General features: G+C 46.4%; 1 protein-coding gene across 3 annotated transcripts; it reads right to left on the bottom strand.

Moving 5' to 3' along the window:
• Positions 1 to 4131: 4131 nt before the first annotated feature.
• Positions 4132 to 25637, bottom strand: PBX2 (PBX homeobox 2). Of its 3 annotated transcripts, none has more exons than XM_075186509.1 (9): positions 24930 to 25634; positions 18897 to 18970; positions 11671 to 11936; positions 11372 to 11562; positions 11106 to 11241; positions 10717 to 10870; positions 6651 to 6739; positions 6292 to 6375; positions 4132 to 5722 (listed from the first exon to the last, which is right to left on the bottom strand). In XM_075186509.1, exons 1-9 carry the CDS (start codon positions 25130 to 25132, stop codon positions 5630 to 5632), a joined length of 1290 nt encoding a protein of 429 aa, XP_075042610.1. In that variant the 5' UTR covers positions 25133 to 25634; the 3' UTR covers positions 4132 to 5629. The 3 variants fall into 3 exon arrangements, with proteins under 3 accessions (XP_075042610.1, XP_075042611.1, XP_075042612.1); XM_075186510.1 differs by having other exon boundaries at positions 11692 to 11936; positions 24930 to 25630; XM_075186511.1 differs by lacking the exon at positions 6651 to 6739 and having other exon boundaries at positions 24930 to 25637.
• Positions 25638 to 27661: the final 2024 nt, after the last annotated feature.

The following is a 27661-nucleotide window of genomic DNA, read 5'->3' as shown; positions in this document are numbered from 1 at the left end:
TGCGTTGTAGTGATCTACCAGACAAAATGGTCGTGTTTGTGTGTCGATGAGGAGACCACCTTCATTAAATACATTGAAGCTTCATTTTTGGAAGTTGTAGTTCCACAATGGCTGGAGTCAGAGGTTGCTTAGACCTGTGTTAGAGCATACATACAAAGTATGTATTATGTCCAAAATGAAATGACTTCCCCTTTATTCAATTTACTAATCATTGGAATCAATTTGTAAAGTGCAATCAAATTGAAGGTTACATTTGGTGCAGGATTGTTCTGGGCAACTAAGTTTAAAAATAATCTAAGCCTGATATAAGCAAAACAGTTCCTGTTTACATTAACAAATGTATGGTTTAGCAACGTGTGAGGGCTAAAGATATCGCAGAAACTTTGTTTTGCTGAGGAAAGGTATGTATTTCTATATACACCGATCAGCCACATTAAACCATCCGCTTAATATTGTGTAGGTCCCCTTCATGCTGCCAATACAGCTGTATCCTGTCGAAGCATGGACTCCACAAGACCTGTGAAGGTCTCCTGTGGCACCAAGACATTAGCAGCAGATCCTTTAAATCCTGTAAATTGCGAGGTGGGGCCTCCATGGCTCAGACCTGTTTTTCCAGCACATCCCACAGATGCTCGATCCGATTAAAATATGGGAACTTTGGAAGCAAACTCAATACCTTGAGCTCTTTGTCATGTTCCTCCAATCATTCCTGAACAATGTTTGCAGTGTGGCAGGACGCATTATCCTGCTGAAAGTGGCCATCAGGGAATAACGTTGCCATGAAGGGGTGTACTTGGTCTGCAACAATATTTAGGTAGGTGGTACGTGTCAAAGTAACATCCACATGAATACCAGGACCCAAGGTTTCCCAGAACATTGCCCAGAGCATCACACTGCCTCCGCCTGCTTGACTTCTTCCCACAGTGCATCCTGGTGCCATTTCTTTCCTAGATAAACGATGCAAGCAGCAGGTCGTCCACATGATGTAATAGAAAACGTGATTTATGAGACCAGGCCACCTTCTTCCATTGCTCCATGAGCCAGTTCTGGTGCTCACATGCCCCTTGTAGGTGCTTTCAGTGGACAGGGGTCTGCATGGGCGCTCTAAATGGTTTGAGGCTACGCAGCTTCATACGCAGCAAGCGGCGATACACTGTGTGTTCTGACACCTTTCTATCATACCCAGCATTAACTTTTTCAGCAATTTGTACAACAGTAGCTTTTCTGTGAGATTGGACCAGACGGGCGCCTTCACTCCCCATGTTCATCAATGAGCCTTGGGCGCCCATGACCCTGTCTCTCGATCACCGGTTGTCCTTCCTTGGACCACTTTTGGTTGTTACTAACCACTGCATACCAGGAACACCCCACAAGACCTGCCGTTTTGCAGATGGTCTGACCCAGACGTCTGGCCACCACAATTTAGCCCTTGTCAAAGTCGCTCAGACCCTTACGCTTGCCCATTTTTCCTGCTTCCAACAACTCAATTTCAAGAACTGTCTGTTCACTTGCTGCCTAATATATCCCCCCCCCCTTGACCAGTGCCAATGTAACAAGATAATCAATGTTATTCCCTGCTCAGTGGTTTTAATGTTGTGGCTCATTGGTGTGTGTATATAGATTATATTCACACACACATACATACTACATGTACACAATGTGTGTAACATAGCCAGTAGACATCACAACAACCAGGCCAATGTGCGACAGATCTGACAACACAGCACTAAACCAACAGCGCAGACCAATATGGTTATCAATTAACAGAAAGATCCAAGACAATAGGCTGACGGTCTTTTATCTCTGTAGGCATATTGTAACATAGCACTTGGCATTGCACTATCAATTTTAATGTTACAACAAGCCTAATAAAGGCCTTTCATCCCAGCAGTAGCAAAACCGGCACCGTCCGCTCGCCAGAAAGGATGAAGTTTGTCATCAGACCAATTTTGGCCTCATCCATTTACCACATCAATTACCATGTATACGTAATAGGAATACTGAAGTCATTCACAGAGCCATATACAACAGTCCCTTATGCTGCATGCGCAGCAGTGAAGGGGTTAATGGAAGGGGAAGGGGGGGGGTGCTGTTATACAAAGGGAGCTAAAGACAGTGACAGTTGCCATGGAAACCAGGGAGGCAATTTCTAAAATCATTAGAAGATACAGGGAGGAGGGGGACGAACGGAGGAATAAACACAGGGACTGCCAGAGAGAATATAGGAGCTGAGGATGGGGGGTTGCAAAATAGACTCAGAAAAGGGGGATGGGAGGTAAGGTATAGATTATATTTTGATAGAAAGTTAAAAAGGAAAGAAAAAGAAGAGCCGTGGAGTGTGGGAGGGGGTAGGAGGACGGAGGGTCGGTATTGGGGTCCTAGGAATAAGAGGCGACAAGGATACCATTTCTTAGTGATTCCTTTTAATAAATGTGAAAGAAAAAAAAAAAAAAAAAAAAGACCTGATTCTACCCCCCCTCCCAAAAAAAAAAAAAAAACCCCAAAGAAAAATCAAGAAGACCCGCCCCCTCCCCCAAATCAAAAACAGAGAGGAACAGAAATGAATAATAATACAGATAACAAAATGTCTTCTCTAAACGTTCTATAGCCCAGAACCCGGGGAGAGGGGGCCGTGGACGGACAGGCTCACTGCACACAGACGCACACTCACACCTGTAGTATATGTACACACATAATATATATAGTACATTCTGTATTCTCCTTTACTCAGTGTTACGGGACCAGAATGGATGACCGACATACAGAAAGTTAATCAAGGTCAAACCCTTAACTTCCTACCTCTCACCCTGCCCCCTCCTGCATCATAACCTATTCTCTACACATTTCTTTGTACTTTTGTTGTATTAAGTTTCCTTAGTTAACACACCTGACTTAGGCCTCATAACCATTGGCGTTAATAAAATGCTTTATAAAGGCATTTCTAACGCTAGTTGCTTCTAGCACCATCACACCCTCTGCCGCGGTTACTGGCGTCTGCTAGTGGCACGGCAGCGTGCCTATTGGCTTCTGGTTATCATCGCCAATAGTTCTCTATCCACATGTTTACAGCAGGGCAATGCATTGCGTGAGGCTACTAACACAACACCAGCGGGTACCTGGTCTAAAGCAGTCTAGATCTGGTCAGTGTTCAGGTCACATGACTGCATGAGAGACCAACATTATTCTTCTGGCAGATCCAATTTTGATTTTCAAGTCATAAAACTCCAAAGACTATATAGCCTGCGTGTGTGTGAGCCATTATCAGCAGATCTGCCATGTAAGGGGCTATGAGTCATCTGCAGGGGCTGGCTGCTGGCAAATTTTAGCTTGGGATCGAGACTCGACTAAGCAGCCTATTGGGAACATTTTAAAGGGGGAAAAAAAACAACTAAACATTCATGTAGCCCAGTGTGGGACCAGCACAGCTGGCAAATGCCCCCCCCCCCCCCTGCCCATCAAGCCTCCGGTCTGCCACTTGTGGTCAAATCAACGCATGCGGACATCCTAGGTAACCTGGTACTGTAGTAGATACACAACCCAACAAACATTTTCAACCTCCTGCAAAACTGATCCCAACTACCCAAATATTATCCAATACAAGTGGCATATTATCATCATCACCATTTATTTATATAGCGCCACTATATGTATCCTCTTACACTTCAACCCCCCAAAAAACCCAGAATGTCTTGATGGCAGCTTTAGTTTAACGGCAGCTTAAGAGAGATTAAATATGTTAACGTATGATTCATAGATACATGTGTGGGTCTCTCACTGTGTTCAGGGTTCAGTAATCATTAACTACCTAGGAGACAAACGCAGCAGGAAGTGAACAAAGAATACGGCATTCTCTTCACTATCTCTGATCAATGAGTTGAATTGTGAGAATTTCAAGAGACTGAGGCTCATTTCTGAAAATTGGGGCACGCAATCAAAATTGCTTTAACCCGTCACTAATTCTTCCGATTCAATTTGCAAATTTGAACAAATGGCTGGTTGATTGTTATAGCTTAAGAACATTTTTAATTACTCCAGTTTTCAGAAGTGACCCAAGTGTTTTGAGTTCACAAATACAAACAAATTAAAAAAAAAAAAAGAGAGTTTTTGTTGAACTTATCACATAATCTGTCGTCTTTGTCAATCATTTTACTTTGGTGTGTCTTATTGGCAACAACTGTAGTAAATTACTTTTTGTAGCATGTACAGTCAGGACTTATGCGTACTTATCACTGAATGGTGACATATATATACAGACATGTCTGTACAAGTATTACATCCATTCCTCAACATTCATCCACAAATCCATTCATATGCAGGTGTGAAACTGTATATATTTATATCACGACACACATCCCCCCTCTCTCCAGGTCTGTAACTGTTTCTCCAACAGCAAAATGAAAAATCAAGCTCACCCCCCCCCCTCCCCCTGCCAAATAAACACAAAATTCCTAAAACCAATCTTATTCATAAACCAGCACCCCAAAAAGAAAAGAAAAAACAAAACAAAAAAATGGGGAGTGTAGGGGATAGAGGGAGACAAATTTCTCACGTGTCTCACTACCACCCCCCGTGCAGAAGTGAGCGATATATATTTATATATAATTTTATTTTTTTCCCTTCGGAGGTAGTCAAACTTGCGAACACGTGAACAAAAAAGAAAAATTCAGAAAAAAGAAAAAAAAAAGAAAAAAAAGTCTTCTCTATTGGTTATGTGAGCCGCTATGAGGTAATAACGCTGTTCTTTGATTGGCTGAGCCTCAAAGGATTCTGGGTAGACTCTGGAGGGAAGGAGTGAGGAGATTCAAAAGTCTTATTTACTTTACGTTTCCCTCCTCATTGTAGCTCTTTTGTGTTCTTTTTTTTATTTTTTTACTCCTGTATCCGTTTTGGCTCCTCCTCATTTTGCTTCTCCGTCCCCATTCTACTTCCCTCAATTTCAATTTAATCCTTTTTTTTTGTCTCTTAGGTTTGCCACTTTATGTAACCTGTGTCATTTCCCTCTTTAAACCATTCTTTTCCTTATCAGCAACTCCTCACTTTCGTTTCATCTGGGCCTCGAATCCATCCCCCCTCCCACCCCAGTTTCTCATACATTTAATTTTTTGTCATTTTTTTTTTTTCCACAGCCCATAAAAGATATGATTGGTGACGTAATACATTCATATTGTTCCACCGGACAGTTTGAGTGGCAGGTGCTTTCGGAACGAAAGCAGGACAATAGTTAATGGTCGCCGTTCCTTTCGGATACAGGAAGTCGTCCTCTTCGATAAGCGCGACCATCTTTAGCCCTCCCGACTCGTTTCCGTACGAATGGTCAAAGGAACGGACAGTTTATTCTTTGGGTTTCTGTGCTAAGACAATGGTTTCTTACCACAAAAGGTTATATTTCCAATGTCAGCACTCCATTGAAAGGAATATAACCTCATGGGTATCTCTTTACTGAATTGACCATGTGGAATTTGAGGCCCATTTTAAACAGTGGTAAGACGAAGCCTGGGTACAGAGTAGAAGGGCGGGTAGAGAGAGATCCCACACTCGATGTCCCGTTGAGTTACGGAGTTCGGTTCACGGAGAGACCGTCGTTCGCTGGAGGGGTGATATGGGAGAAGCACAGAGAGGAGGAGAGTGCTCAGTTAGAAGTGTCAGAGTGTACACTGCCTGGTCCTTCTGTTGGTGAAGTGACGGAGGAGGGGGTAACGGCCTCCTGCCACCCTCCGTTGGCCTGAAAATAACCAAAGGATAATTAGACGAGAAGCAGAAAGGACAGATATAGAACCTATATGATGGTAGTACCATCATTTGTCTCCTACCATTTAATGCCAGGGGCTTGCTGCCGGCGGCTGCAGATTATGTGCAGCTCCGTTCGGCAGAGACAGGCAGGGAGAGTGTACTGGCCGGCTGCTCTGATTGTGTTTTAAAAACAATCAGAGCCGCCGGGCAGCACTCTCCCTGCCTGTCTCTGCCGAACGGAGCTGCACATATTGTGCAGCCGTAGGAAGCCTTAGCTGTCAAAAAGGGGACGGGGAATAAATCGAGACCCCCCATAAAATTATTTTCTAGATCCGCCCCTGCGATCAATTATGGATCCAAAAATGTAGAAATGTTGATTAACGTTCGTCTTGGCTCCACACTAACATGCAGCATGTACTTTTCCTCTTTTCCCCTTTCATTTGTGCACCACTCTCCCTTCCTGTTTGTCCTGTGTTCTGTAGTTTAGAATTTTCAATAAAGGCCGATATTGAAATGAAATAACCCGCACACAAGTAGAGAAATAATAAGACAGGTTTTTACCCGGATCTCCCGAGGACTGTACATCTGATTTGCTGATAAAGTGTCACTGTAACCAGGACCCATTGTGTGACGCAAGGACTCCACCTGGGAAAGGACAAACATTACAGGGTGAGCGAAAACTGGAAGTTGGCAAAGCAGAGTGTGAGGGAAGGGGGTGGGGTGAAGACGTAGGAAAATAAGGAAAATATAAAATGTGTAGTAGATAAAAGAATAGTTGTGATGGAGGAAGTACACCTGGATGATAGTCAAACAGGGGAGGAAATCTCAAACACAATAGAGAAAACTGAGCAGAGGATGTATAGAGCAAGGAAAGCACAAACAGAGGAATAGAAGAGCAATGGAGGGGACCTAAAACTGACCTGTGAGGGGGGATAAGAATCCCCGTTTAAGCCCTGCATCGCCATGAACATGTCATTAGATCCAGACAAGTTGAATGAGCCACCAGAACCTGAGAGAAGAACGAGACAGAGGAGAAATATAGAGGATTGAGGAAGCAAAGTGGTGGAGCTCAAGAGTAAGGATTGCAGGGAAAGAGGTGGATTTCAACAGTCAGATAGGGGATGTATTAAAGCGGTGGAGTGCAGGGTCCAGAGGGTCGCAGAGGTAAAGCGGAGGAGTGCGAGATGCAGAGGTCAGAGGGTCGCAGAGGTAAAGCGGTGGAGTGCAGGGTCCAGAGGGTCGCAGAGGTAAAGCGGGGGAGTGCAAGGTGCAGAGGGTCGCAGAGGTAAAGCGGGGGAGTGCAAGGTGCAGAGGGTCGCAGAGGTAAAGCGGGGGAGTGCGAGGTGCAGAGGGTCGCAGAGGTAAAGCGGAGGAGTGCGAGATGCAGAGGTCAGAGGGTCGCAGAGGTAAAGCGGTGGAGTGCGAGGTGCAGAGGGTCGCAGAGGTAAAGCGGGGGAGTGCAGGGTCCAGAGGGTCGCAGAGGTAAAGCGGGGGAGTGCAAGGTGCAGAGGGTCGCAGAGGTAAAGCGGGGGAGTGCGAGGTGCAGAGGGCCGCAGAGGTAAAGCGGGGGAGTGCGAGGTTCAGAGGGCCGCAGAGGTAAAGTGGGGGAGTGCAAGGTGCAGAGGGTCACAGAGGTAAAGCGGGGGAGTGCGAGGTTCAGAGGGTCACAGAGGTAAAGCGGGGGAGTGCAAGGTGCAGAGGGCCGCAGAGGTAAAACGGAGGAGTGCGAGGTGCAGAGGGTCGCAGAGGTAAAGCGGGGGAGTGCGAGGTGCAGAGGGCCGCAGAGGTAAAGCGGAGGAGTGCGAGATGCAGAGGTCAGAGGGTCACAGAGGTAAAGCGGAGGAGTGTGAGATGCAGAGGGCCGCAGAGGTAAAGCGGAGGAGTGCGAGATGCAGAGGGCCGCAGAGGTAAAGCGGAGGAGTGCGAGATGCAGAGGGCCGCAGAGGTAAAGCGGAGGAGTGCGAGATGCAGAGGGCCGCAGAGGTAAAGCAGAGGAGTGCGAGATGCAGAGGGCCGCAGAGGTAAAGCAGAGGAGTGCGAGATGCAGAGGGCCGCAGAGGTAAAGCAGAGGAGTGCGAGATGCAGAGGGCCGCAGAGGTAAAGCAGAGGAGTGTGAGATGCAGAGGGCCGCAGAGGTAAAGCAGAGGAGTGTGAGATGCAGAGCGTCGCAGAGGTAAAGCGGGGGAGTGCGAGGTGCAGAGGGTCGCAGAGTTAAAACGGAGGAGTGCGAGATGCAGAGGTCAGAGGGTCGCAGAGGTAGAGCGGGGGAGTGCGAGGTGCAGAGGGTCGCAGAGGTAAAGGGGGGGAGTGTGAGATGCAGAGGTCAGAGGGTCGCAGAGGTAAAGCGGGGGAGTGCGGGATGCAGAGAGCCGCAGAGGTAAAGCGGAGGAGTGCGAGGTGCAGAGGGTCGCAGAGGTAAAGGGGGGGAGTGTGAGATGCAGAGGTCAGAGGGTCGCAGAGGTAAAGGGGGGGAGTGTGAGATGCAGAGGTCAGAGGGTCGCAGAGGTAAAGCGGGGGAGTGCGAGGTGCAGAGGGTCGCAGAGGTAAAGGGGGGTGTGTGAGATGCAGAGGTCAGAGGGTCGCAGAGGTAAAGCGGGGGAGTGCGGGATGCAGAGGGCCGCAGAGGTAAAGCGGGGGAGTGCGTGGTGCAGAGGGTCGCAGAGGTAAAGCAGAGGAGTGCGAGATGCAGAGGTCAGAGGGTCACAGAGGTAAAGCGGAGGAGTGCGAGACGCAGAGGTCAGAGGGTCACAGAGGTAAAGCGGGGGAGTGCGAGGTGCAGAGGGTCGCAGAGGTAAAACGGGGGAGTGCAAGGTGCAGAGGTCAGAGGGTCACAGAGGTAAAGCGGAGGAGTGCGAGGTGCAGAGGTCAGAGGGTCGCAGAGGTAAAGCGGGGGAGTGCGAGGTTCAGAGGGTCGCAGAGGTAAAGCGGGGGAGTGCGAGGTTCAGAGGGTCACAGAGGTAAAGCGGGGGAGTGCGAGGTGCAGAGGGCCGCATAGGTAAAATGGAGGAGTGCGAGGTGCAGAGGGCCGCATAGGTAAAGCGGAGGAGTGCGAGGTGCAGAGGGCCGCAGAGGTAAAGCGGAGGAGTGCGAGATGCAGAGGTCAGAGGGTCACAGAGGTAAAACGGGGGAGTGCAAGGTGCAGAGGGTCGCAGAGGTAAAGCGGGGGAGTGTGAGGTGCAGAGGATCGCAGAGGTAAAGCGGGGGAGTGTGAGGTGCAGAGGGTAGCAGAGGTAAAGCGGAGGAGTGCGAGGTGCAGAGGGTCGCAGAGGTAAAACGGAGGAGTGCGAGGTGCAGAGGGTCGCAGAGGTAAAGCGGGGGAGTGCGAGGTGCAGAGGGCCGCAGAGGTAAAGCGGAGGAGTGCGAGGTGCAGAGGGTCGCAGAGGTAAAGCGGGGGAGTGCGAGGTGCAGAGGGTCGCAGAGGTAAAGCGGGGGAGTGTGAGATGCAGAGGTCAGAGGGTCGCAGAGGTAAAACGGAGGAGTGCGAGGTGCAGAGGGCCGCAGAGGTAAAGCGGAGGAGTGCGAGGTTCAGAGGGCCGCAGAGGTAAAACGGAGGAGTGCGAGGTGCAGAGGGTCGCAGAGGTAAAGCGGGGGAGTGTGAGGTGCAGAGGGTCGCAGAGGTAAAACGGGGGAGTGCGAGGTGCAGAGGGCCGCAGAGGTAAAGCGGAGGAGTGCGAGGTGCAGAGGGTCGCAGAGGTAAAACGGAGGAGTGCGAGGTGCAGAGGGCCGCAGAGGTAAAGCGGAGGAGTGCGAGATGCAGAGGTCAGAGGGTCACAGAGGTAAAGCGGGGGAGTGCGAGGTGCAGAGGGTCGCAGAGGTAAAACGGAGGAGTGTGAGATGCAGAGGTCAGAGGGTCGCAGAGGTAAAGCGGGGGAGTGCGAGGTGCAGAGGGCCGCAGAGGTAAAATGGAGGAGTGCGAGGTGCAGAGGGCCGCAGAGGTAAAATGGAGGAGTGCGAGGTGCAGAGGGCCGCAGAGGTAAAATGGAGGAGTGCGAGGTGCAGAGGGCCGCAGAGGTAAAATGGAGGAGTGCGAGGTGCAGAGGGCCGCAGAGGTAAAGCGGAGGAGTGCGAGATGCAGAGGTCAGAGGGTCACAGAGGTAAAGCGGGGGAGTGCGAGGTGCAGAGGGTCGCAGAGGTAAAGCGGGGGAGTGTGAGGTGCAGAGGGTCGCAGAGGTAAAGCGGAGGAGTGCGAGGTGCAGAGGGTCGCAGAGGTAAAACGGAGGAGTGTGAGATGCAGAGGTCAGAGGGTCGCAGAGGTAAAGCGGGGGAGTGCGAGGTTCAGAGGGCCGCAGAGGTAAAACGGAGGAGTGCGAGGTGCAGAGGGTTGCAGAGGTAAAGCGGAGGAGTGCGAGGTTCAGAGGGTCGCAGAGGTAAAGCGGAGGAGTGCGAGGTGCAGAGAGTCGCAGAGGTAAAGCGGAGGAGTGCGAGGTGCAGAGGTCAGAGGGTCGCAGAGGTAAAGCGGAGGAGTGCGAGGTGCAGAGAGTCGCAGAGGTAAAGCGGGGGAGTGTGAGATGCAGAGGTCAGAGGGTCGCAGAGGTAAAGCGGGGGAGTGTGAGATGCAGAGGTCAGAGGGTCGCAGAGGTAAAGCGGAGGAGTGCGAAGTGCAGACAGTTGAGGAAAGAATGTAGATTTCAAGGAATGATGTGTCGTGTTTGGAAGAGAAGGTCGACCATTGGGGACAAGTGGGGGTGTTGTACCGGAATTGATAGAGGTGACAATACATCAATGAAATGAAGAGGAAGCAGCGCACAGCAAGGGGTAGGGAGGAGTATTTGGATAGAATGAGGGCAGAGAATTGAGAAGGAACAAAGAACAGTAGTTAGATGGGACGGCAGCCTAACGTTATGAGTAAGTTAACTGACTGCCCAGGTGCACTGTGACTGTATATAGAGGGTGTTTATCTATACAAGTTTTAAAGTGTCGGCTCTAGAGCTTGTTTTCATGCAGCCATCACCCCTTTCTTGTCCCAAAGCAAGAAAGGTAACCTACCTGCAGAAGTTGGGGTCGTTGGAGAATTGGCTCCACTGTGGCCTCCCTGCGTTACAGTTACTGCCGTTTTCACCGCATAGATATTTGCTTCCTCTTGGAATTTACCAATGTTCTTCTTGTACCTAATTCTTTTATTCCCGAACCAATTGGATACCTGTGTGAAGGAAAACGGGACGCATAATGCATATATTTTAGGTTGGCCTACAGGTACAGCTGTCTATAATGGCTACATTAAAGGGGCTTGACGATTAGCACCGTGATACAACGCCATTCAAAATGTCAAACACCAGGTGGAGACTAGAATACTGGTAATTACCTTGGCAACGGGTCATCGAATATAAAGTTAACACCCTCAACAACAGTAAGGCTCCGATATGACATCATTTTACCTGTGACACGGTGATGCCGCACTTCTTCGCCAGCTCCTCTTTTGCCTCTTCGCTGGGGTAAGGGTTACTTAGGTGTGAGTAGAAGTACTCATTCAGGACTTCTGTGGCCTGTTTACTGAAGTTCCTCCTCTTCCGCCTAAGAAGAAAACCATAGGTCATTATATATCCGGAAGGAAGTCAAACAAACATTCTTCTAGAAGCCTACTGTGCTCCAAAACAACACAATTAAGTTTTCAATGTCTAAACATCTCACACCCTCCGCTTACCGCGCATCTAAGAACCGAGAGCGTAGGATCATGACCGCTTCACATGTGCTTTGCTTGAGCTGCATTTGGATTGAGCTGAACTTTCGGTGGATGATCCCCACCATCCTCTCAATCTCTTTGGGGGAGATGGGTCGGGTTCGGCTCTGCTCCCTCAAGAGATTCATGACGTGCGTGGTGAATTCGTTACATGCCTGAGTTGAGAAGCGGAAGGAAAAGGGCAGAAAAACAGAGCGCATTGGAAAGTCATCTAAAGAACGTAGACTAATTGGTGTTAGAAATAGGATTTCACCACCTCCTACCTCGCTCTTCTTCCCCCTCACCTGCTCATACTTCTCCAGCTCGGCATGGTAAATCTGCCTGATCTGGGACAGTTTGTTCCTGTAATCCGAGTGTTCTATAGAATTATCGGGAGAAACGCCGCCGGAGGCTGCTGCCGCTGCCGCCGCCGCAGCGGACCCTCCTCCTTTTTCGGGGCCCGCTACGCCCTCCGCCAACAGCATATTGTCCAGACGCATCAACTGTGGGTCAACGGGTTCCTCTTCCTGATTGTTTCGAATACTCAGACCTGGGGAGGACGAGAAAGATATTCGGGTGAGAACAAGTAGGACGCAAACCATAGGGAAAAATGCAATTTCAGGGTGTAAAAATAAATAAATATGAAAGTGCGTTCAGCAGTGTAAATACAGAAGGGTCTGAAGATTAGACAATGTGTGAACCTGGATAATGACAAGCTTGGATGACTTCCGTGATTTATAGAGAAAAAAAAAAAAAACAATATCCAGGTCAATGCCAGTTATTGTGTTTGCCATGGTTGACAAATTAAAAATATGAGTGTATTTAATTTATGCATATGTGAAGCAAAATCTGCCGTGAAGAAAGACGTCCCATATCGCGGTTGGCAAGGCGGTCAGCATTGCTACCTCACAGCTCTAGGGTCATGGGTTCGATTCCATCCAGTGCCTTATCTGTGTCACTAGGAAATTTAGCCTGTAAGCTCCAATGGGGCAGGGATTGAGGTGTACGATTATATACTCTCTGTACAGCGCTGTGTAATAGGATGGGTGCTTTATAAACAAACTATAACAGTATGTATTGATAGCACTATTTCTTGCAGAAACCGGTGCATTTGTTATACTTTACAAAGAACAATACAAGTTTAGGGAACAACGAATGTGGAACTAGGGGTTGTTCAGTCATTTATAAAATCGGACACACGCTGGGTGGTTTCGTTGCGATTAGTTCAGATGTGCGTTATATCCATGTGAACCAATGGCAATTTAATAGCCGATCCCTTCTGTGGATCCCCCTGTGATAGTAATCTCAAATCTCCAGGAAGGACAGGCATTAATATTTAAGCATAGCTCTTATTTATTTTGTGATTGGAAGTCCAAAAACAGCCCCCAGCAGCTCACCTGGGGCCCTAAAAAGCTGCAATTTATTACACGTATCCCAGTGATGGTCCCGGCATTATCCTGAGCAGTATCAGCCATTATCCGTAACATTTATATACTTATTAGATGCACTCTTTCCTGTTTGCAGCCCTTCCCCCCTCTCAGCCAATCAGCACTCAGACAGGCAGAGGCTCCCAGCCATTGTCGCTGTGGAGACGACCTAGCGACGACCTTTTCTCCCGCCACAGCAACAGCAGAGGAAACATGGCTACCATAGCAACCAGGGAGGGGGGCGCAAGATGGGCTGAAGGAAATTGGGAGAAATAGGGAAAGTAGTGACTGGAGAAGGGAAGAGAGGAGCAGGTATGGTCACAGGTAGAGGAAATGTCATATGAAGTGATGGCTGCATAGAACCAAGGACTAATATAAATATATATATATATATATATATATATATATATATATATATATATATATATATATATATATATATTACGATTAGGACACGTAAAAAGTATTTATCTGTGCATTTTCTCCCACTCTTCAGTTTCAGAGATGACTTTACTTCAGAAGGAAATACTTTGTCTTAATGTAGTCGTGTGTGCAGATTTGCATATGCTTTATAAACTTATAAACATGTCAGAGCTCCAGGTGTCTGTCTTGTACGGGTCACTGTCACAGTTGGTAATTTCGGTATGAATTGTTCGGCAGCAGCATATGGGCTCCCCGTCAATGATACATTTGCCAGCGTTGTTTGCAATGGCGCACTCAGGGGAGAAAGACAGAGAGTGACGCCAGAGGGGGGGGGGGTTACAGAGAGCGGCGTCACAGGGGGAGGGGTTACAGAGAGCGGCGTCAAATGGGGGGGGTACAGAGAGCGGCGTCAAAGGGGGTGTCTACAGAGAGCGGCGTCAAAGGGGGTGTCTACAGAGAGCGGCGTCAAAGGGGGGGGGCGGGCTACAGAGAGCGGCGTCAAAGGGGGGGGGCGGGCTACAGAGAGCATGGTCAAAGGGGGGGGGCGGGCTACAGAGAGTGGCGTCAAAGGGGGGGGCTTCAGAGAGCGGCGTCAAAGGGGGGGCTACAGAGAGCGGCGTCAAAGGGGGGGCTACAGAGAGCGGCGTCAAAGGGGGGGCTACAGAGAGCGGCGTCAAAGGGGGGGGCTACAGAGAGCGGCGTCAAAGGGGGGGCTACAGAGAGCGGCGTCAAAGGGGGGGGCGGGCTACAGAGAGCAGGGTCAAAGGGGGGGGCGGGCTACAGAGAGCGGCGTCAAAGGGGGGCTACAGAGAGTGGCGTCAAAGGGGGGGGGCTACAGAGAGCAGGGTCAAAGGGGGGGGCGGGCTACAGAGAGCGGCGTCAAAGGGGGGGGCTACAGAGAGCGGCGTCAAAGGGGGGAGCTACAGAGAGCGGCGTCAAAGGGGGGGGCTACAGAGAGCGGCGTCAAAGGGGGGGGCTACAGAGAGCGGCGTCAAAGGGGGGGGCTACAGAGAGCGGCATCAAAGGGGGGGCTACAGAGAGCGGCGTCAAAGGGGGGGGCTACAGAGAGCGGCGTCAAAGGGGGGGGCTACAGAGAGCGGCGTCAAAGGGGGGGGCTACAGAGAGCGGCGTCAAAGGGGGGGGGGCTACAGAGAGCGGCGTCAAAGGGGGGGGGCTACAGAGAGCGGCGTCAAAGGGGGGGGGCTTCAGAGAGCGGCGTCAAAGGGGGGGGGCTTCAGAGAGCGGCGTCAAAGGGGGGGGCTACAGAGAGCGGCGTCAAAGGGGGGGAAAAGTGAGGAACAAAAATAGTGCTACAAGTCCCAGCATGCTCTGCAGGCCACTGGTTTTCTAATCCTGAATGGTGGGGAATCATTCCACAATCAAAGAATAGACATTTAAATGAAGAAGTGAAAAGAATTAGAAACAAAGGCTGATGACATTTATTGAAATGTGCGGCCCTGAAGCAAATGTTGATTACACAGGGAACTGGCCACAGAAGAGGCCTTTGTTTGTCTGATCAGTGGGCTGTCCACTGCTTAATGAGAACTGATTAACGAGCCTCCTTGTTTACACTCCCAGATGAACCAGATTCATAACAGATAATTACGCTGCCCCCCTTCCTCACAACCCTGTCACAATTATGTAATTAACACCAAGATATTAATGAGGAGGCCGGGCAGCAGCATCATGGAGATCTCTAGGAGTTCACACACAATCACGTGGCCGTGCCACAGATAGAGCGCACATATACTGGTGCGCTAAGCGAGCGCCATTGTCACGCGACTGCTCATTTCTCCTACCGCTAATGCTCTCAATGAACTTACTGCAATGGTGGAGAAAACGACTGTGGAGTCTCTAGCTCTCGCTAGTGGTTAGCGCAGGACTCATACAATGGGGTGATTTACTAAGGAAATACGTGTTACAGACACCTGTGCGGTCTGTTCACATCCAATCAGATTAGAAAAGAGTTGAAAATCTGTGACTGTGGTTTACTAGAAACAGGGGCAGTCTGAACACAACCTGGTGGAAGGGAAAGATAACAAAATAATGATATAGAGCCCTAATGTAGTCAGTGTGGTTTCAACTATATACCGTTATCAGAACTAAACAACAACTTGGAATATACACAACGGCTACAACCATAGTAGAAGCTTAGGGCCCTCAAGACACCCATATTTCGAGGGGGCACTGTGTGAGCTCTAGTGGGGGTACAGAGGTGGGGTAGATTTAATTTGGTAGGTTTGGCTCTGCCATTTTTAGTACCCATCATGAATTGGACGGTGAACATCAGGGCTTTATTGTTCAACCGTATTCTGAGAACAACCGTTCGTGGATAACGAGAGTTCCGTACTCTTTAAAGAGAGAGAAGTGGGGTGGGCCGCACAGTCACCAGATTTAAGTCCATGTGATTTTTTCCTTTGGGAATAGTTGAAGGAAAAGGTTTTCATACATTGTCCTCAATCTTTTGAGTATTTGAAGGAAAGGATCAGACAGGAAATCAAAGCCAATCCACCCTATAACACCCGGAGTGATGGAGAAATTCCAGGGAACGTCTTCAGCAATGTATTGCCAAAGACGGACGCCATTTGTCCGATATGATTTTTAAATAAACAAAAAACTGTTTGTTATGTTCTTGTCAGAAATAAATGCAACAATTTCGTAAATAGTTTCGTTCATTTTTTAGACCCCTTCAAAATGTGGGAGATCTTCATGCCCCAGTGTGTGTGTGTGTGTGTGTGTGTGTGTGTGTGTGTTATATATTAGACACACACATACATATTTCTTAGCCCTGTTTCTCAGACTATTAGACTTGTGAGAGGCTGGCAGGTTTGGCTCTGCCAGAGGGGTGATGGCAGTGAACCAGGGTGAGGGGCACAGTGCCAAAGACTCGCACACAGGCAGAAAGTGCCAAACATTGCTGGTCCCAGGAACATTTCCTGAAGTTCTTACAGTATATACAGGTACAGTGCACACTACAGCAATAGTGCCACCAACATATTGAGAGTAAGATATATATAATATATGTGGTCAAGGGGTCAAAAATTTAGGTCAGATAGAGAGAGGGCACGCACAGAGAGAGAGAGAGCACGCACAGAGAGAGAGAGAGAGAGAGAGAACGCACAGAGAGAGAGAGAGAACGCACAGAGAGAGAGAGAGAGAGAGAGAGAGAACGCAGAGAGAGAGAGAGAGAACGCACAGAGAGAGAGAGAGAGAGAGAGAGAGCGAGAGCACGCACAGAGAGAGAAAGAGAGAGAGAGCACGCGCAGAGAGAGAAAGAGAGAGAGAGCACGCGCAGAGAGAGATAGAGAGAGAGCACGCGCAGAGAGAGAGAGAGAGGGCACGCGCAGAGAGAGATAGAGAGAGGGCACGCGCAGAGAGAGATAGAGAGAGGGCACGCGCAGAGAGAGATAGAGAGAGGGCACGCGCAGAGAGAGATAGAGAGAGAGCACGCGCAGAGAGAGAAAGAGAGAGAGCACGCACAGAGAGAGAAAGAGAGAGAGCACGCACAGAGAGAGAAAGAGAGAGAGCACGCACAGAGAGAGAAAGAGAGAGAGCACGCACAGAGAGAGAAAGAGAGAGAGCACGCACAGAGAGAGAAAGAGAGAGAGAGAGAGCACGCACAGAGAGAGAAAGAGAGAGAGAGAGAGCACGCACAGAGAGAGAAAGAGAGAGAGCACGCACAGAGAGAGAAAGAGAGAGAGCACGCACAGAGAGAGAAAGAGAGAGAGCACGCACAGAGAGAGAAAGAGAGAGAGCACGCACAGAGAGAAAGAGAGAGAGCACGCAGAGCGAGAGCTTTTAAAGTACTAAAGTATGCTGGTGCTATATAAAAAGTATTTAAATATATACAATTCTCATTAAAAAAAGAGATTCTTTTGGTTAGTTGTTACATGAAGAAGTCTGGATTTCTAGATAATAATGAATACTCAAAGAAAAGACATAAAAAAAAAATACAAATAAACACAAGAGAAAAGAGTTTAGTAGGATGAGATGTAGAAAGAAGCCAGCATGACACAGGGATACATGTGCAGGGGAGGAAAGAAGAGAATAAAGGACATGAAATGAAGCTGCGCGGGGAGAGAGCAGAAGATTGTGTGTGTGCAGCGTTAGACATTTGATCTGCTGCCCTCCCCCCTCTCCATTACCAGCCTCACAGTAGGGGGTGGGGGGGGGGGGACTCCCATTAAATAGAAGAGTAGGAGGAGGAGGAGGAGAGGAGAATCTAGGAGTGCATGATCCTTTATTGTTATACAAATGGCAGGAGGGCCTCATCTCACTACCAGCGGCCTACTGTATATAGGTAATAGTCCCACACTGTGCGGGAGGTGCTGCTTCCTGAGCTCTAGGGACAGAGTATCCTTCATTTATCAATATATCCCAAGGCAGTGGACTAAGAAGCGCAACCTTAAGAGTTAGGACCCTAAAATCTCTTTTTGGGGTCCCCCGATTGTCACATGTGATGCGCTCGTATTGAGAGCCAACTCTTTTGGGGACCCAGGACAAAGGCACCTTGGAATGAGCACCGCTGCACTGAATGACCATCTCTGTATTAAAAATAACAATAAAAAACAAAACAAGGATGGCAAACGTTCCCTAGGCCCCGATCTCATGTCACTGCGCACTAGTGTGCGACCACGTCATCGGTGTGTTCTAGTTACTTCATGGGAAAGTGTGTTCGGGAAATAATCTGCATCCGCTTGTGGCACCAGAGCAGCTGCCCCGTTCTATCACAATCCAGACCAGGGTTCTAGAGTAGCGTCTCCAAGCACCAGACATAAGCAAAGTGACTGCAACATTTGGCAAAAATCACATTTTCTGTTTCCTACAGGTGCAATGTTCCAGCAATAAATTCATCGGCTTCACCATTCTGTAGGACGCACATTCCACGCTGTATTTGTTCAATCGCAGAATGTTTAGTCTATGATTGGAGCGTAAACGACAATGGTCATATTATAGAGTTGTCTGGGGATACTCTGAATGTCAAATGTGCACCCGACCCTCCTCAAGCACCCTCCTGTTTTGAGGCTACGATCTCTCACTTTGGTCTAATTCTACCTCCGTCACTTTGGTTGTGGGCAGCTGCCTAAGGCAGCATCTTGGTGGGGCTCCAAGACACACGTTAGAGAAGAACTGAAAAAGAGAACTTCCCTCTTCTCCTAATCTCACCTACAGCCACTCTCAAATGTACCCAAACTACTGCACTCCAATGTTCTAAAGAAACCTGCTCCAACGCTGCCAGGAACAGCAAACTAGCTGGCACAGCAGCGCGTCCTCGCTCCCGCTGAAGCTACATGACGGAGGGCACGTCTGGAACCTTAGTTACCATAGTAGCCGGTGGGAGAGGTTAGAGAGCAACGTGCGTGCACCTCGAGAGCCGAGACCCAAGTTGACTGCTTACAATGGATCCCTGCCAAAAGAAAGCTGCCCCGCTGAGCGATTCTAAATACCAGAGCAGCGAGCGGTACGTGGTGTGCTCAGGACAGCCGCTCAGTCCCTTGCAGAACCAAGCCGCAAGGGACACCTTCTCTTAGAAGGTACGGTAACGTTGGGGGTCTCGAAGGAGGTCATTCCTTACCCGGACTATTGTAAGTGATATTAAAATGAAAAGAACAAGGAAAACAAAACACTACAAGATGAAGGTCGGCTGTGAGACCACTCACCTGTCTTCTCTTTAATCTCACACAATACGCTGAAGAGAGCCGGTTTCATCCTGTGGCAATTTAAGGCGTGTTTCCTTTATGGAGATAAAAGACAGGAGCAGTTAGTGAGATACAGGGCAGCAGAAACATTATTAGTGTATAGATACAGCGTGGCATGATCAACGTCAGCATATTACTGATTAGTTATCATTATATGCAAACAATCATTATACAGAACAGTGTGATCATTATCACAATATGGATACCTGGTATCATTATATAGAATGCTGCGATCGTTATCTTATATGTACATATACTCACTATCATTATATAGGGCAGTCTTATCAGTGTATAGATACTCCGTATCATTACACAGAGAAGTGTGATGATTATCCTTGTATAGATATGCAGTAAATTGGTTTCTCTCACCCTGGTGAAGGTACACAACACCAGATTATCACGCGGCATTGTATAATAATACAGAGTATCATATTATAGTGCACGGTTCATTATCACTGAACCAGAACTTAAATGGAATATGCAATGTAACAAGTTCTTTATGAATCTGTTATCGTACAGAATATATCAAGGACATTATCCAGGTAAGTCCCTGCGCTGTGTGCATAGAACAGTGTACTGGATACTTAGTACTAATAAGTGCAGTGTAATTTGCATGGACAGCATTGCTGTCTGAATACAACAGCTGATAATGTCAGAGACCTTGGAAACACAGTAATGTCAGTTATGTGCAGGGAATTCTAGGCTACAGGTTCACACATTAATTACCAGACAACCCTCTTTCTGTATCTAAGCTTACACACTGTTGCACAGGAGAGAGAACAGACCTGCCCAAGAATTTGGGGTGAGAGGTGTTGTACGGCACCTGTTGGTCAGCCAAAATGCACAAGATCTCCCCAAACGCACAAGCTTCAGATCATACTTTCCAACTCTCTCGGAATGCCTGGGAGACTCCTGAATTCTGGGTATGTCTCCCGGACTCCCGGGAGAGCTGACAATTCTCCCGCATTTGCCCACTTCCTAGTTAAGTGGGCCGATTTGAAGCCTCCATGATCCAATTCTCCGGGAATCGCATCATTTTGGCCTGCCCTCACCGTGTTAAAATGACGCGATTGCGTCATTACATCACAGGAGGCAGGACCAAAATGACTCGGTTCACGGAGCCCCGCCCCCTCACACCCTCCTTTACACCAAGACTCCCGAAGGCCAATAATTAAAGGTTGGCAACTATGCTTTAGATCAGCTCTGGTGTGTCCTGTTTTTAAAATGCTATTCATGCATTAAAAGCGGGACAGTTACGAACAAACTTTCATTCTCCTATTGAACCAGTGACATTAATCTGGTTTTGCTGCGTTTATGCAAACACACTGCAAGGGATATCTGATTTTTACAGAACACTTCCAATGTCTAAATTGCCTATTCTGTCTTTATTAAAACCCCAAGAACAATACAAGGGATCTACGACCACATCACAACACCTACACAACGCAGTACGGTAGACACCACCACACAGGACGCACCAAATACAATATTTGCTACGCTGCATATTTCGTACAGCTCGGTGACTACTAAAGTTATTTCAGTGGCTCAAAAGAAACTAATTTTCTGCCTCTAGGAAGTGATGACTTTGCCTGTTGATAATTCTTCAGGTCTGGAATCCTCCGTGGATAGGTTAAAAAACTGCTGCCATAAGTGAAAAGTGTAATGGCACCAGGTATATTTAGAACAACGTTCTCAATAAAGTATAATTAGGCCAATGTCCTTGTTCAGAAACTTGGGACCGCACTCATTAAGTCCTGTACATTTAGGAACACACTTTTGGATGAGACAAATTTTTAGGGCCACGAGACTTAATACCTTATAATATGTACTATAGAAGCCATGTTTTGTATTCGATGGTGAGCAATATGGAAATTAAGGATGCATGCAATAATAACAGCAGCCTAAAGTACTGCAGTGTGAATCTGATGTTCAGTGCAACCCTGAGCCTTATAATGAATGTGCTTTTGCATGCATACTAACGTTCGGCCCTATATGATTACAAGGTCTCCTTGGCGATTATTGATTTAGGCGTTTCATGAACAGATCTCTATAAGGTCGTGTATTAATTGCATTTAGTTTGGATATGACCCCTATTGACTTCCTCTCATCACCATACTGCCGTCATCAGCGTTCCAGCCCCATTACGTGTTATTTCACACGGAGTCTCAGGTGGATGGAACAAAATGGTTCCTGTCTCATCCCGCTCTGTCATCAGTTTTCACTTAAGTCTGTGTGAAATAAACCGTCCTATCTCGTATTGATCAAGTGACGCCACTTACGATGCAACAATCCTGTGGGAAGCAGCCCGTAGCATTATAGAAGTACCTCACGAACAAATGGAGCAAAATAAAATAAAAAAAAAGTGTACCCATTGCCCACTCAGCCATTTTGTGGGGTCAACCTATATTTAGGCTATCAATTCATTAGCAGCTAATGAAATTCCTTATACACCAGGCAAGTGTCTGAGAATATTGTTGGCTGGGCCCACAAACCGGCTGCCTTCACTGTTTGGAGAAGTCAGGGTACGCTTTAAAGGAGCGCTAACACCTTAATATAACCAAACCTCTTCATTTAACCTAAACTTCCAGCAAGTACCCCTCAAAAGTTGTGCATCATTTTTACAGAGAAACTGTGAAACACAAAGGAAATAATTTGGGAGTAATTTGTCATAACTGGAAAGTAAATTAATCTGTATATTTATGTGGTAAACTGCTAGAAATTTGCATAATACACAGGAGGAATATCCACGAATGATAACTGAAAACATCTCTCCCATGTACCTGGCCAGTAGTTTCAATTTCGAATACAATACAGACATCTAAAATAGGCGCAGTCAATCTGTGGAACTACAAATCCCAGCATGGATCTGCAGTACCACAACAGCTGGAGAGCTGCGTTCCTATCCAAAGAATCAAGCAAATGTGCTTTTAGTGTTAATACAAAATTGTAATAAGTACATTATATAGATGTCATTCCTCACACCACCCAGCAGTAATCAGGGTTTTAGTGACTATACACGGTTGGCTTATAAAGATGGTTGTATGGGGTCAATAAACAGAGCAATAGTTACTCTTACAACAATATTTACTTTAATACTATGGTCATTGTTTCTGTGTTGTCGCTATATGTTTAGAAAAATAAAAATAAATAAATAAAAATAAAAAGGTGTTTATATAATCTGCATGCAAGATTTAAAGGGCAAATATAAGCTATGGGTAGTTTATTATTTTATAAATGACCATTATAGCATAAGGGCAAACGTCTGGATACAGAAACTAAGTTCTATAGTATTTACATGTATTAGCATAAGTGATGGCAAATAGATACCAATGCAACAGTGCCCCTAGTGGCCAGATCATAATGAGAAACAGGAAACTCCAGCTCCTAGTTTTGCAAGAAATTACTTTTAAACAAAGAATTTAGGCCTCTTAACCGCACTCTTTCAGCATTGTACACTAGTACGACGGATAAAAAGGGGATCTGCAAATAGGAAAAAAAATTGGTTTCTAATCACCCTTCACCCACTCATGATGTTACTTGCGCGCGCCACTTTCTATGAAGTCTTATTTAAGTTGTATGCCTCAATAAGAGAGAGTAAAAACAAAAATGTTAATATGCTGATGAGGAGGATAAACCTCATAGTTTTACCGTTGTCTGGATGGCATAACAGCTATAATTACTCAACACTGAGAAGTTGCTCAGTGTGCAATGCCATATTTTGAGAAAGCCTGCCCCACACCCCAAGTCACTGACTCTGATCAATAAGTTGCTTGTTGGCAGTAACGTATGAGATTTTCTTTTTTCTATTTTCATGCCCGACAGAGTACCATAGATATCTGCTCCCACTAAAGATTGTAAAACCGATCAGTAGCATCTAACAATATGCATTTATCACAGTCACCCCTAGATATAGATACCCCGCACACCCATATGGGAACCTTTATGATGATGTGATGATGATTTATAAAAACAGGGGGGGGGGGGTCTAAAACTCTTTTCTAACCAATCAGGTGATTGCTTTCATTTTCTAAACTTTATTAAAAGAAAATGACAGTAAAAAACGAAATTGTACAGCATACAGCATCTTTTTCCTGTACACCAGTTTTCAAAAATCCACGCCTCCGCCAATGTGTTCAATTAATCCCCCCACCAAACACTTTAAAGAGACACACCTACCCATAACTCCTAGGTACAGGATTTGTCCTGTACTTTTTTTTTTTTTTTACATTTCATGGGAGTTTATACACTTTTAACAGGCTGGGAAATTGTGAATGCTTTTATTTTTTCTTAAAAAAAAAAGGGGGGGGGGGGGAGGGCGGCATCTTACTGTGTTTCATAGTGCAAGGATATTTTAGAATATTTGCCTACCACACCCTTGTTAGAATCTCTTCCTAAACATTATACATATAATGTAAAGGCACACACAGCCCAGGTTAATATTCCAATTTTAATTACAGGGGCCATGCATTCTGCTGGGAGAGGCAAAAATCGCTGGTGATTCAAGAGACGTGTGGAAGGATCAACACAAGTGTAAAAGGTTTTACAGGAGAAATTAATATCTGTAACCTACGTGGAATAAAACTCAAGGTCTTGCCTGGGGTTCAGAACAACATGGTTTTATGGGATTAGCAGTGTTGTCATCAAGAGGCCTTTTATAGGGTAAATTAAATGTCAATAATTATGCAGCCAAATAACTGGAACATCTTACGCGCTGGAGCAAATGCTATGCTAAGTGTTACGGGTTAAGTGCAGTGTCCTCATTACAGGGATTTAAAGGAATACACAAAGGGCCCATTGTCTTCACGGGGGGACAAGGCACAGCAAGGGGGACAATATACATCACAAAGTCACTTATAAGGGGGTGAATCCCCCATATCTATGCAAAAATGCTTAGTCCAGTATATTTACATAAAGCTTCTCTGTCTTCAAAGTATTCTAGATACAAGGCCTATAGAAAACTGCAAAGTCTAAAACCCGAGCATAGAATAGATGAATACACAGGTCTGTGGGCTGAAATTAGTGAAAAAACGACTAAAATAGAAATTAATTTGTACAACTTTTTGTAATAAGCAGCGTTTGTGCCACAATCCTCAGGCATTAGAATAGTAGTTCTAGGCACAGCCAGGTAGAATTTGGTCGTATAGGAAACGACGCACACACCATGCAAACGTTACAAAGCCTCAACCTCTCACAAGACCTACATTAACAAACAATACAACATAGTCCACGTGTTTTTTTATAGTCACATAATAATGTTTCGCTTCCACTTCTAAATGATACCTGTAAAAAGTTTTGTTTCTTCAATGATAGCCGATTAAAGGGCATTTTATTTTCATATGCCAAATGATTAACTTTGTAACTAATGTGTAAACAAAAGGGCTCGTGGCTGGAAGAGCAAATAAAAATACATTATAGTCAAAGGAAAGTAATCAAGTTGGAAATATAATCATATAATAGTGTTTTGTGTTTTATTTATGGGGGGGGGGGGGTGCATAATATGGATTGAAATAAAAAAAATAAAAAAAATGTTCAGCCTTGATAAAATATTACAATTGCCCATTTAATATTAGTCACTTGGAAGTTGTGTGCAATAATTCAAAGTATTATCAGATTACTACACAGAATTACTGGGAGTATGTTACACTCCTCCTCAGGGTTTCAAACTTTTAAAGGGAGCAGAGAAGTTCAGATGGACAATAAAAGCCCAATACACAGTCTATTTACAAACAAATGGGGGCTGTTTGCAAAATACTGTTTAAATGCCAATGACTCCTTTACAATGTGTGCAAGGTTGTATTGTGTCACCTAATATCCCAATAAAGGAGAATTGCAATGATGAGACATGTGTTTAGGGTCCACAAAAGATTGCATATTACAGTGGCATTAACCCTGTAATCTATAGGGCTCCTGTATAGGTGAATACACAATGCAGGATTCTATGTACACACATAGGCCTCATCCCCCCACCCCCTCTCTCTCTCTTCTTGCACTCACTTGGCTTGAGCTTCATCCAGGCTCTGGTCAGTAATAGTCATGATCTGTTGCAATATATCGCCGATATCCTGCTTCCTGGGCTCCCCATTGTCTGATGGGGGGTCATGCATGGGGTGGGGGGTCAGGGTTTGGGGTCCCCCATGAATAGGGTGTCCTGGAATTCCCACCCCCCTGGCCTGAAGAAGCCTCCCTTGCTCATCCATCTGGGCAAGTGTTCCTGTCTTTATATTTGGGATAGAAATCGTCCTCGTTGGGGTTTTCTTCCTTCAATTTCCCTCCTACAAGTCACTCTTGTCCTTCACCCAACTCCTTTCTCCGATCTCCCCGTCCTTGTTTGCTAAGTCGCTCCCCTCCTCCTGCAACTCGCGGAGGACAATATTGATTGTATTTATATATAGATAGATATTTCTCTCTATATAAAGCGCTCTCCTTTGCGCACAGCTCGCCCTCTGCGAGTCTGGAACGTCCGCTCTCCCTTCTTCTGGAAGTGGACAGACCGCTCAGTAAACCGCCGCTTCACGCCGCACGGACAGACAAATCGCTCATGCCGGGGTGCGCGAGCCCGCAGGAGGGGAATCAACCCCCCTTTCTTTTCTTTTTTTCAGGGTTACCCCCAGATCCGAGTCCGACAACGGTGTTTCAGGCTGGGAAAAAGAGGAGTGTAAAATGGTGAATAGCTGGGGAGAAGAGGGGGAGGAGAGAGAGGGAGGAGGAGGGAGGAATGTGGCCGTGGTGCCTCTCCCCTCACACAGGGATTCACAGCTCTCTACTGCCTCCTGACTGTCACATTCCTAGAGCGCTCTCTCCGGGAGCCAGCTCTCCCCCCCTGCTCTCTATGTTATTCTAGCAGGACTGCTGCTGCGATTATTGTCCCCTCTGCCTCCTCCTAGCAGTCCCCAACTTATTACAAATACTCTCTGAACTTATTCTATGACTCCTCCTTACATGAGGTCCTCTAATACATCAACTTATTTTATTTTATATCTCTTTATTTTACCTGATCCTGTATACGTCATCTCTCTTGCTTCATTCTATTATTCGAATTTACTCTATATCTATTCTTGTTCCTTATTCTATTAGCTGACTTTATAGTACACCTTAATGTATAACCTGAATTTATATACATCTTCTTCATCATCAAGGGGCCTGTTTATGAAGCCCTAATCCATGCAGAAACTGCTTTTTTTCCACATGATTCAGGCGTTTCTTAAGTAAAATGTTCACTTAAGAACAGTCTAACGCAGGAGATATGGGAGATATCTGCTGCATGAGGCAAATTGCGGCGTTAAACCGCAGTCCCCATAGAACTCAATGGGGACGGCGGTCTGGGCAATTTTATCAAGCTTAGCTTTTCGGAGCTTGACCCCGATGGTGTTAGCCATTGAATCTTATGGGGAGAGCATCTCCCTCTCTGGTAGAGTTGTTGCTCTCTCCTGCGCGGTTTCCGCAAATGGTTTCTCCGCATGCGCTACCCTAAGCCACACGTGCGGTAAGGACTCTGGGTCAGAACCCAGGGACTTCAGTAGTAAAATGTTATTGCTGGGACAGCCTCCTATAGGACACGCTGTCCCAACATGATTTTATTAGTAAATTGCCCCGATGTGTCATCTGTTATCGTTGCGAGGGCAAAAAAATGGTAAATATTAAATAGCGACTCCGACTTCTAATATCCTTATAACTTACAGTGAGTGGTATTTTATTTCTAACGATATGCAGTTTTTGCAAGTGAACACTTGACATCAGAAATATTATCCAATTATAAGCAATGGCATCAACTATAATTTATATATGTGATAATGTATCCCCTACAGTAAATTATAAATCTAAGGGGTCTACTTCTCATTGGTGGCTAGTGGGCGGATGTTAAGAATCATTTAGTATTGAATGGAGGATCTGACCACTGTATGGCTATTGCGCTTGCGCAGCTAAGCTCGAGCCTGCGCATTACGATGTCACCCAGTGGTGGATAAGGAGAGACTTTTCCATTAAAAATGTAAGCGTTAGTTGTTAAAGGCTGGCTTTTCACCACTTGTTAAGTTAGGTCACGCCGCAGTCCCCGTAGAAGTCTAAGGCAGGATGATTCTCTGATTTCTCCTGCTTTAACTCCTTGATAAGTTAAGAAAAGAGCTGCGATGGCCATTCTCTAGAGAAAACGGCTGTTTTCTCCAGATTTTTGGCTCATCGCAGCTTAGCAAAGAGACTCCTTTGTCACTGACAAGTTCCATAAAGATATAACGTGTACAAGCTGGGGAAGCCTACAGTGAGGTCAAAAATCTTCTAAAAAGGCCAGTAATCATCAACACTCATCATCATCATCATTTATTCATATAGTGCCAGGAAATTCCTTAGCGCTTTACAATTGGGAACAAACATTAATAAAACAATACTGGGTAATACATACAGACAGAGAGGTAAGAGGACCCTGCTCGCAAGCTTACAATCTATGGGACAATGGGAGTTTGAAACACAAGGGCATGTGCTACATCATACTGCACACTGGACCAGCTAGAATGCAAAGGTAAAAGTATTGAGTGGGCTGTGTGTGTGGCAATGTTGGTTAGAGGGTTGTTGTCTTGTGTTAGCTGTGTAGAGGGTGGTAATAGGGTAAGCTAGGGAGATTAAGATGCTGGTTGAGGAATACTATAAGCTTGTCTGAAGAGTTGGGTTTTCAGAGAACACTTGAAGGTTTGAAGACTAGAGGAAAGTCTTACTGTGCGAAGGAAATGTCAAAC

This window comes from Mixophyes fleayi, chromosome 9, assembly GCF_038048845.1.
Source record: "Mixophyes fleayi isolate aMixFle1 chromosome 9, aMixFle1.hap1, whole genome shotgun sequence".
In the NCBI taxonomy this organism is placed as follows: Eukaryota; Metazoa; Chordata; class Amphibia; order Anura; family Limnodynastidae; genus Mixophyes; species Mixophyes fleayi.
This window is presented reverse-complemented; position numbering and strand designations above follow the sequence as displayed.